Source organism: Lycium barbarum, chromosome 3 (assembly GCF_019175385.1).
Source record: "Lycium barbarum isolate Lr01 chromosome 3, ASM1917538v2, whole genome shotgun sequence".
In the NCBI taxonomy this organism is placed as follows: Eukaryota; Viridiplantae; Streptophyta; class Magnoliopsida; order Solanales; family Solanaceae; genus Lycium; species Lycium barbarum.
Genome location: NC_083339.1, coordinates 113,657,890 through 113,668,988, shown reverse-complemented (window position 1 = coordinate 113,668,988; position 11,099 = coordinate 113,657,890). Strand labels below are relative to the sequence as shown.

The 11,099-nt window shown below is 36.7% G+C and overlaps 2 protein-coding genes across 4 annotated transcripts; both read left to right on the top strand.

The window, feature by feature from the left end:
* The first annotated feature begins 2,574 nt into the window (after positions 1–2,574).
* On the top strand, positions 2,575–9,351 carry LOC132631876 (protein phosphatase inhibitor 2). Of its 3 annotated transcripts, none has more exons than XM_060347591.1 (5): positions 2,575–2,827; positions 4,003–4,058; positions 4,473–4,591; positions 7,859–8,032; positions 8,853–9,351. In XM_060347591.1, the coding sequence occupies exons 2-5, from the start codon at positions 4,054–4,056 to the stop codon at positions 9,083–9,085; spliced, it is 531 nt and encodes a 176-aa protein (XP_060203574.1). In that variant the 5' UTR covers positions 2,575–2,827; positions 4,003–4,053; the 3' UTR covers positions 9,086–9,351. The 3 variants fall into 3 exon arrangements, with proteins under 3 accessions (XP_060203574.1, XP_060203573.1, XP_060203575.1); XM_060347590.1 differs by lacking the exon at positions 2,575–2,827 and adding an exon at positions 3,322–3,475; XM_060347592.1 differs by lacking the exon at positions 2,575–2,827 and adding an exon at positions 3,613–3,762.
* Positions 9,352–9,804: 453 nt separating this feature from the next.
* On the top strand, positions 9,805–10,891 carry LOC132631875 (uncharacterized). Its single transcript, XM_060347589.1, has one exon. The coding sequence runs from the start codon at positions 10,044–10,046 to the stop codon at positions 10,656–10,658; it is 615 nt and encodes a 204-aa protein (XP_060203572.1). The 5' UTR covers positions 9,805–10,043; the 3' UTR covers positions 10,659–10,891.
* Positions 10,892–11,099: the final 208 nt, after the last annotated feature.

Genomic DNA, 11,099 nt, shown 5'->3' with positions numbered 1-11,099 from the left:
CCAGAAAATTCAAATTCTTGGTCCTTAACATCCCCGGCCTCCAAGACTGTGAGGTTATAAAAGTTTCGGGTATAACTAAAAACCCTAGAGTCAGGAACTCTAAAATTAAAAGTTTTGGGTACAACTAAAAACCCAAGAGACAAAGTCAAACACTAAAAGTTTTTGGGAAAACTAAAAACCAGGGAGTCAAAACTCAAAGATTAAAAACCCGAGATCAAGCTTTTTGTGGTGGTAGTACTTTTTCAGCACCAACTGTCCTATGATCGTAGAAGAACTAGTGGCAGAGTTATCATATGAATCCTTAAGTACTGCACTTTTTTTCCCTTCGCTCGGTTTTTTGTCCCAATTGGATTTTTCGGCAAGGTTTATAATGCGGCAGTTGTGAGGGTGACTACATGACTTTCCGGCAAGAAGGGGAAAATCTTCCAATTCCTAGTCGCATCTTAGCAAGTAACCGGAAAGTGGGGGGACTATCTGTATAGGCGAAAATCGGTAGACACCAAGTGGAAGTATTAAAAGATGACACGAGGCAATGGTGACAAGACAGATTCGAGTCATCACGTGAGGGGCTCCGGGAAATCATACGAAGCTCTAGATAAGTAATTCGATAACTCGCTTCCGGAGGCAGAAACTACAAGAGGCCCGGGGAAGTATGCCAACTCACCAGCCAAAGGTCATTTAAGATGTGACCGTTACATAAACGTTACAGAAGACCTCAAGTTTCCTCAGCCTTTATTAGGCTTTATTACCTTTTACTGCAACATTAATGTGTGTAATTGTAAGGGGCACGAGTTATGAAATTTGTACCCCATAGCTCTAGTATAAATAGAGGTACTCATTCTATTGTAAGGCATCTGAAACATTATACAACAATACAAAGTATTCATATTATTATTAGCATTCGCTCTTTCTTGCTTAATTCATTGAGGTTATAGTGATTCACCACCAGGAGACTCTAGCTCAAAGCTTCTCCAAGGCAACTAGTTATACTTTACTTTCATTTGTCTAGTTAATTATTACTTGCTATTTCATAATTTTGATTATATTGATCCACGTGTCCTTAACCACGAATACAAATTCAACTGTACTGATTTTCCATTTAAACACTTTTTAAACTTAACTTTAAATACGGAAAAGGGCCAAATATACCCTTGAAGTATAGGAAAAGGGTCAAATATACCCCTCTTTATACTTTGGGTCTAAATATACCCCTCCTGTTATACTTTAGGTTCAAATATACCCCTCTTGTTATACTTTAGGTTCAAATATACCCTTCTACAGTTAAAGTTGACCAAAATAGAGTCAAATCCTACATGACGTTAATATTTTAATGAAATAAATGTCATATGACATACCACCTCACTAACAAACCCAATTTTACCCCATCCCTCTCTATCATCTTCCACCACCACCGCCTCCTCCTCTGTTACCACCCTTCTTATGCCCACCGCCATTTCACAAACCCAAACTTAAACCCGGTGCATTAATTATCGGTGGGAATTCCAGTTGCTGTGTAACAATCATATCCATTTTGCGAAAAGAAGGGCAACCAGTGTTCAACCCAAGACCAAGTTGTTTGAAAGCTTCCATGTACAAATACCAAAGGTCGGTTTTTAGTAATTCCTTTATGTTCCTCATCTGGGTCGCTGCCCTTTTGGACGAGAACTTCCAGGACCAGATGGGAGCTTGTGAAAAAGACGAGATTGTCCCTGCTTCAGTTCATAAGGAACCTTCATTTTGTAATCTCTCATTAGGACAACACAAGTTCTTGATATTCCTCCTTTAGATTGAGGAACTTTGGGAAGAATCAAATTACAAAGCGTAGCCATTGTTTCTCAGTAGAATTTCCAATTGCTCTGTTACCCTTTTCCTCCGTCTCACTTTACCACTTGGAATTTTTTGTTTCTTTTATCTGTTTATCCCTTTCTCTTTTTCACAAAAAAATTACACAAAAAGCGTGCATCTCCCTCAACCCTCAAGTATTTATGCACTGATTTTAAGTTTGAGCTTGTGAAAATGGTGATCGGCATAAGGGAGTAGTAGCAGAGGAGGAGGTGGTGGTGGTGGAAGAAGATGGGGAGGGATAAAATTGGATTTGTTAGTGACGTGACATGCGACATGATATTTATTTTATTAAAATATTAATGTCATATAGGATTTGACTCTATTTTGGTCAACTTTAATTGTGAAGGGTATATTTAAACTCAAAGTATAACGGTAGGGTATATTTAGACCCAAAGTATAACGAGTGGTATATTAATGGGAAAATCACATGACATAACTAACTATTAGTGCATATTTATATTTAGTAGCTATAGTTTAGATTAATTACATCCTATAGCTAAGAGTAATATGTTAAATACAATTAATAGCTACATATATATTTAAAGTAGAATACTTTATTTATTTATTTATTTATCCTTTTTTTGCTCAGCTGATGGACAGACGCCGGAGCTCCGGCCACCAATGCCGCCACCACAAACACACTGGAGCAACGTCGGAGCTCCAGATCTATAGCTTCCACTATTTCCGGCACATTTGGCCGGCTGCTTCCACTGAATCCCCGCCAACTGCCAGATCCAACCCCGACCACAACCACTGCTTCCACTGAATCCGACTCCGTCTGCCAACCACGGCGCATAAGAGCCGTGTGTTGTTGTTGTTGTTGAGAAATTTGAACACAAAATCACAAATCAATAAAAATAAAACCCTAGATCATCACTACATTTTGGAAAACTCAACCAAAAAAAAAATGAAAACTTTAGTTGCCTTAGAAATGAGTGATACATACTGTGAGGATAGAGAGACTTGAAAGATGAAATAACAGGTGAATGTTTCCATGATTTGTGCCCTAATTTCCTCGTAATGGCCTGCATCTTAGTTGTTGCTGTTGTTTTGAATTTTCGGCAGATCTAGCTGGAACTAGTGGTTGATATTATTGTATTCACGAATACGATGATAGTATTCACTTTTTTGAGCTATTTTTGTTAATTTTTTAGATTGTATTCGTTTTTTAGGATATATTTGTTAATTTTTATTGTATCTATGTTTTTATATATTCAGTTTTACTCGCTGTATTCATGAATATAACAAACTCGTTTATGAATACAGATAGTCATTTCATGAATACAGAAAAAAAAAAAAAGTTTTTACTTTATTCATGAATACAGGGCATGAATACAATGAAAAAAAAATGTATACAGTGAAAACAAAAAATGAATATGGCCAAAAAAAAAAATAGCCATACCATATACATATTAAAAATGTAGCTATAACAAATTTTAAACCCTCAAAGTGTAGTCATTTATATAAAATCCCCGGCGTATATTTGGCCCTTTTCCCCTTTAAATATCACTAACTACATTTTTTTTTTAATTTCCGAACACATAGAATTGTATGTGTATTTAACCATAATAAATTTCCGGCGAGCTCCTTGCCGTCTGTTTCAACGGCGGAATCAAATTGGTGTTAATAGGTTTTCCTCTCTTTCTCTGTCGTTTCCTCTTCCTCCATAATCTCTCATATCATAGTAAAAACCTAATGTCAATTCTGTTGCAATTTGTTCTGTATGCTCTCCCGCATCAAGAAATTCTTATTTCCGATTTTGTAATTTCATTTTTACGTGTTTATCTGCGTTCTTATTTTCTGCGAGGAAAAACCTAAGAAGAGGATGATTACTGAAATCCTCCCAATTAAGCAAACAAGTGAATGCTCGATTTCGGTTTATGATTAAGCATGTCTTGATTTATTCTAACCTATGGGGTGCGTATTATCATCCCTACCTACACCTTCTAAATGAAAATTAATTTACACTAAATAATATATCTGTAAACCGAGCAATTTGTAAATGTTGGTGGATAAGTAGAACAGTTTCAGAGGTCTTTTGGAACCTGCAACTTATTATTTAGTCCATTCATGACATTATCTGTAATGAACTCCATGTTTTTTTTTTGTTCTTCTAAAAAAATGTTTGACCAGTGTTTTTCTCTTTTGTTGGTTCAGGATAATCAATTTAAATTGCAATTGCTCGAAGGATTGGGTCACATTGGGAAAATGAAGTAATGTCTCTTCCTTTTCGACAAATTTTATCTCGGTTACATACTTAAACTCAGATTCAGCTCCTAATGAATGTCACATAGACAAGATTGAGAAAAGAAATACTGTGCACATATTATTTTACTCTAAGTAGACTGAATGTGCTGTTTGGGCCCAAAATCTGTGTGTGCTTGCTCCTGTATTTGTGTTTCATAGCGTGTTTAATACCATGAGTTATGTGTACTTGATTACAAAACAAAACAAAGTTTACCCTAACTGTATCAGTTATTTTTGGGGTAAATTGTGTTTCCATCATGATTTTAATTGCTGTGTTTGATCTGTTCTTCTGAACAAACTGGACCTGTTTTGTTTTGCCTGCGGTATTAGTATTGTCCGCAATGGAAATTTAAGTGCTTCGACATTTTCTGTTGGTGTAGAAGGGGAGCACATGTAAAGTGGGATGAAGAAAATTTGGGAGAAATTGAGGCAAATAAACCAGTGAGGCAGAAAATTACTGAACCAAAGACACCTTTTCACCGCATGATCGATGATGATGGTATGTTGATGAAATTGATTCTTCTTTTTCTGCCCGTTTGTCTCTCTTTTAAATTTTCTGTGTCATGCAAGCTTAATACTTTGATCAAATAATGTGGTGGTAAGCTGTCATCTCCTGCCCTGCACATGCCAATCAGTCTTTATTTAACTCTTTTTCATGCTTGGTAGGTTTGTAGATAGATCAAACACGATTAATACAATAACCTGGTTTTATGCACTTGCTTGTCTTCTTCTTCTTCTTCTTCTTCTTACCCTGATGATTTATGCACTTACTCATTTTTGAATAACCGAGAAATCCTCCGAGGGCCAATGGCGCACGGTTCAAAACTCGGTGGATAATTTGCCCAACTCTCTACCCTTCTCTACTTAAATACTAGGCTTTTGTATATGTCAGTGTTCAAACCCGTGATGTGCGCCTAACACATCACGAGTTGCATTATTACCCTAGACCAAAGACCCCAGGAATGATTTATGCACTTTTTTTTTTTTTTTAAATGTAACATTGGTATGTATTGACTTAATCAGTGCATAGGTTGCTCTGACACCATATTTACAGCAAAAGTGAGAAAACTGATCCAAAAATCTGAAAATCTAACAGGAGCTTAGAATTTCAATTGTTGATTCAGTCTCCTCTAGGTAAATCTGCTTGCACCAAAAACAAAAAAGCTTAATGCAATTCAGCTTGATCTTTTGTACATCGCTACTACTGTCTTCAAAGAACCTTGAATTTCTTTCTTTCCATATTGTCCACCAAATGCAAGCTGGGACAATCCTCCATCTATCTCTGTCTGAAGCTCCTATTCCCGCCTCCTCCCAACTATGGAGTAGATTAGTAATCCTATTTGGAATTACCCAAACAATGCCCCTAAGATTAACAAAGATCCTGCAAAGCTGCATTGTGATCCTACAATGTAAAAATAGATGACTGACTGTCACAGCCTCTTCACCACACAAGTAACATCCGGAACAAAGAGAGAATTTACTCTTTTTTTAGGTTTTCTTGATGATTTATGCACTTACCAATCTTCTTTTCTTCCTTTTTTTGATTCGCTTCCATGAGAGTGATGATTTGGGTGGAAACATTTTAAGAACGTAACTTTCTTCTTCAATTTTGTTTTTAAGAATTAATCTTATTTGGATCATTTGGTAGTATTCTTGCAAAGATCCTAAAAGTTTCTTTAAGTGGTGCTTATATCCTTTAAATGATTTAATGCTACTGATGCAATGGTGAAGTTGTCTCCTGTGAGCTGTACGTCACGGGTTCAAGCTGTGGAAGCAGCCACTAATACTTGCATTAGGTTAGGTTGTCTACATCACACCCCTTGGGGTGCGACCATTCCCCGGACCCAAAACACCGGGCTGCCCTTTTAATGCTACTAATGCATATTATATTTGTGTTGTTTAATTTGCTTTTTGTTGTTATTTAGGTCAGGGGAACTGATTCTTTTTCTCAAATTTCAAATGCCAAAATTCACCTATGTTCTTCTCAAAATTTCTACACCTTTGAAGTTTCTCATATGGAGCTAAACCTTCTATAATCTTTTGGTGGTGGAATATTAGAGTTAATACCCTTACGTTTGGGTATTTGAAGCCTCAGGGTCTGGTCCTAATAATGGCTTTGAATGTTTATTATACTCTTATGTATGAGAAAATTGGATTATCCAAAAGCTCCAAGTATTTCTTGAAAAATTGATCTTCCAAGTGAGATTTCCGCCACTTCATCAAGCACATAGACGTTCTGGTATTTTTTCGTTTAAATTAGAGTCTAATCCTCGTTAGTTCCCTACACTTTCTATCCTGCCATTAAGAAAATCAATTTGATTAGTGGCAAGAGACTAAGAATGCAATGTGTAGGTTAGTTGCACGAGGTTCGAACACTGCCGTAGTCAAAAGCTTGGTATTTCAGTGGAGAAAGGTAGTGGTATTATCTACTCTGTTTCCAACCATGCCCCACTATCCCTTGGCGATTTCAGGATATCAAGAAAAATACCTTTAAAGAAGAGGCTTAATAGTTCAAGACCCCCTCTGAACTTGACACCTTTTAATGGGTGTACACCTAAACTATTTTTGGTCCTAATTACCCCCCTATATTTGGCTGTTTGGTAGCGTTCAGCCCTTTGGACGACCTCAGCCCAAAGAGATGTGCTACACTCGCTGCCACGTGGATATTTTCTGTCCATGTGGCATTTTTAAATATTAAAATATATATTGTTACCTTTGTCATATTCTCGGGGCAAATTTTGTTAGAAACATGATTGGAACTCCATTATTTAGGCTAATTTTTTTGTTTGGATACATATGATGGAGTTTCACCTTTTTTTTCCCCACAAATTTAGCCCCAAAAAAAAAAAAAAAACCACACAGTTGAAACAATTTGCCGTTGTATCTAAAGATTAAAAAAAAACACAGTTGTAAATTTATTATTTTGGCTAAAACCATCTCTTTGGTTTAAAATAATGGACTTTCAGTCAAGTAATATTTACAGGTTTGGAGCGGAAAAGAAGTTCACAGTTGGAACAAATAATCATTGCGCTTAAAGAAGAAACAAAAAAATATTAAAGTTGAGGTAAAATTTATGTGGTATTTTAAGAAGAATTAAAACGAAATGTACATGTTGGAACAAAATAAACAATTGTATATGATTATGTGGCAATTAACAGCTGAAAAGTACTCCATTTAGAAGCTGATTTTTCATTTTTTCTTCACTCTGCCTCATGCGCCTAAAAGGGAGTGTATCCTCTCTTTTTGCCATGTCAGCGTTCAGGGGGTAAAGGCTATCAAATTGCCAAGTTCTAGGGGGTGATTAGGACAAACAATAGTTCAGTTATACACCGAATAAAAGGTGTCAAGTTCAGGGGAGTCCCGAAGTATTATGCATTACTAATAAATAAGTGACCCCCTCCCAATTTCTAACAGATTTAACATTATTATGTTTCCTATATGGCTAGTCTTGTGTCCACCACTTGAATATGGATTCAGGGCAGCTATGTTATGTTTTAGTAGGCTTTTTAGTATATGTTGAAGGATCCATATGAAGTTCCTATGCCAGTGTGATACTTGCTCAACATGGTTATATTGAAAAGCATGATCATCCACGTAAAATAGCTAATAGATAATGTAGCTCTGTGGTCCCTTTTCTTAATGGACTAATCATTCATCTCTATTTGGAGAGAAGTTTGTGTGTTGGTCTCTGAAATGATAGCTTGCATCGCTTCTATACAAGTTCATATCTTGCTCCTCACTTTTGCTGATTTTGTTGATGTTGTAGGATCTTTATCTCCTATACGGAGTGGTTTTGACGAGGACAATGGCGATGCAGTACATGCAGAAGCCATACGCAGTGCATTGAATGAGATGGCTTCTTCCAGTAAGAATAAATCCCGACAGTCTGGCTGGACGTCATCTGAGGATGAAGCCGATGTCATGGACCAAGATGATGCAGGTTTAGTTTGATCTTCAGGAGTTTAAAACCCAAGTATACATTGGTTCATGTTTCTAATTCTTTCTTATTGAGTTTCTGGAGGAGTTCTTCAGCACTAGGTATTCGCATTTGTTAAATTTGTCATAGGTATATGCTTCTTGACATTCTTTTTCTGTCTTTTCCATCAACAATTTCACTGCTTAGACAGTACGTGATCATATTGATAATTAAGGGGGGGGAATGCATTATGCTATTATATTCTGTATTCAGTTTCTCTTCACCTCCCTTATTTGCTTAATTATTTGGGTTATTAACTGTTTGCTACCTTCTTTTCGATCAGTATCGAGTTATTCTTCATTCCTCCTTTAGACAGTACGTGATCATATTGATAATTAAGGGGGGGGAATGCATTATGCTATTATATTCTGTATTCAGTTTCTCTTCACCTCCCTTATTTGCTTAATTATTTGGGTTATTAACTGTTTGCTACCTTCTTTTCGATCAGTATCGAGTTATTCTTCATTCCTCCTTTTTAACTTCTTTTTTTCCCTTGGGTTTTTTTTAACCTTTTGAAGAGGCAAGGGGAGGGGGTAATTGACCTCCGAGGATTACTTGAAGAGAACTTTCTAGTTCTGTTTTACCCTTCCGCATATATGAATTAAGGCCTTTCAAATGATTGATTTCTCCATGCACACACACCCCTCTTTCTGTTGGGTTCCTTTTTTTCTTTTCTCAAGTGTAATTTGTTATTGGTAGTTCCATTTGCACTATTCAATGGCTTGTATATTGAATGCAAACCCCATTATGCTCTGGCATTTGATATTTTTCTGCAATGTGACAGATTCTGCTAGTTCAGGAAAGGGTAAGAGCTTCAAGGAACACAGGCGAGCACACTATGATGAGTATCGGAGAGTCAAAGAACTCCGTCGAAAGGGCTCCTCCCTTGATGTTTCTTCAGACGATGAGGACGACGATCTTGAGAAAAGGGATGGGAGGTCTGATTCATCATCATCATTGTCTAGTGCTGTTAAGGACATAGAGATTAAGGAAGGAAGCATGGACACTTCTAAATAGTACTCTATCCCAGGCCCTTCGAGCTTTAGATCAACCAGAAGAATATTGTGATTTGATTTTATTCCCATACTCCCTTTGTTTATATCCGTCTAACTTCTGTTTGTAAGTTGTGTGTTAAGGTCTCTACCTTCAGGATGATAAAGTTCTGAGTTATCGCATAGGCACATCTTCAGTTAACTTCTGGCTTTGGATAATGGAGTGTTCTGAATCCTAAGTTTTTGTACACTGCGTTTTATAGTTTGTCGTTATGGTGTTTGTGACGTTTAGTTGCTAGTTTTTCTTTAGTTCTCTTTGATAAGGTTATGAAAGACAAATTTGGACGGATAAGGTCCATACTCCATATTACATGTCTTTTAAGTTTTTGTACACTCATTCCCAAAGACGTTTAATAGCAGCGTCTAGATTACATATTATCGCTCTCTTAAATATTTTATTTAACTAATAGGTGCACTTCACTAACTGAAGTAATATGGGTAAATTTTAAAAACAAAATACCAAATTCTTCTTGTTTTAGTAGAGATTTTTCCTGAAAACAGAAAATTTCTGTGTTAACATACGTTTATTAAAGAAATTCTAGAATAATTAAGTGTTTGTTTATCGATTTAGTCCATTATTTCAACTTCAAGTTGGAAAAAAACACATATTGGGGTTTTTTTTTTGAAGTTTTTTACTCACAAAACTTTAACTTTTCTCTATGTCCGAACCTAAACTTCCAAGTATCGCTCAACTTCAAAATACTTTTCTTTTTTGTCTTTCAACTTTTAACCAAATGATGTGCTTAACCTACTTAGATGAATCTCTGATCCATTGAATGTATTATTACCCTCTAAATATCTAATCCAATTTAGTAAAAATCTTTGCTGTGGAGATAAAGAGACACGTAGCTGCCACAACTTGGCAACCAAATAGAGTAGGTGACTGACTAGTCAGGCGAAATTGCTGAGAGAGTTAGCATCAAATGGCGGAACCAAACCAAATGGAATCAACGCAACTAGCTTCCAAAATATGCAATCAGATAAGTTCTGTGTTCTCCACAACCACCACCACAAAACCCCCAGCCTTAGACATACTTGTCCAAGAAATCACCGCTTCTTCTAACGGCAACGGCCGTGTATTCCTCTACGGCGTAGGCCGTGAAGGACTAATGTTAAAAGCCCTATGCATGAGGCTTTTCCATTTAGGTTTATCAGCTCACTGTGTCTTCGACATGACCACTCCCCCAATTGGACCCACCGATCTCTTAATCGCTTCTGCTGGTCCAGGTGGGTTCTCAACCGTTGATGCTATATCTAAAGTGGCCAAATCCAACGGTGCACGTGTGGTGCTTCTGACAGCTCAGCCTGATAAGGGATCTTCGGTGGAGTATGCGAGTGTTGTTGCGTATATACCGGCGAAGACAATGGCGGATGATGATGACAATGGAGACAAGGAGGAGGAAAGGGAGGTGCTTCCTATGGGGAGTTTATATGAAGGAGCAATGTTTGTGTTGTTTGAAATGGTGGTGTACAAGTTGGGTCAAGTTTTGAAGCAGAGTCCTGAAGCTGTGAGAGCTCGCCATACTAATCTAGAGTAACTGCAACAGATTCAGGTTTTGAAGTTTATGAGTTTCTGTAATAAATTTAAGTTTATGTATTTATAAATATTTGGGAAATTTCTAAATGCATATTTATAAGCAAAAGTTATTGAGTTCTCCTTGAACCCATAACCAAAAACTGTAGATCCGTTCCTGGTATTGAAGTTAAAACATTTCCGTTGTATTTGGTTCTTGAGCTAAGCTGCAAGTATATATCTTATGTACTTGTAATGTCTTGTGAATCTGACTTTTTTAAGCTTAATCTGCTTAACTAGAGTTTTTTTTGTGTGTGTATGTGTTTTTGTTTTATAACCATATGGTATTTGGAACCCTGAATCTGACAAATCTGCTGCTCTTTTAGAAACGTATGAAACTTTTCTAAAAGTGATATTTGCTGCTCTTTTTCGCAAAATTACTATGATATTTATCAAATAACTTTAA

Bases quoted from the DNA above. Each gene is read 5' to 3' on its own strand.
- LOC132631876 (XM_060347591.1), top strand. The intron at 4,592-7,858 runs GTATGTTGATGA...TTGATGTTGTAG, and splicing joins CCGCATGATCGATGATGATG to GATCTTTATCTCCTATACGG. The intron at 8,033-8,852 runs GTTTAGTTTGAT...GCAATGTGACAG, and splicing joins CATGGACCAAGATGATGCAG to ATTCTGCTAGTTCAGGAAAG.
- LOC132631875 (XM_060347589.1), top strand. From the start codon at position 10,044: ATGGCGGAACCAAACCAAATGGAATCAACGCAACTAGCTTCCAAAATA.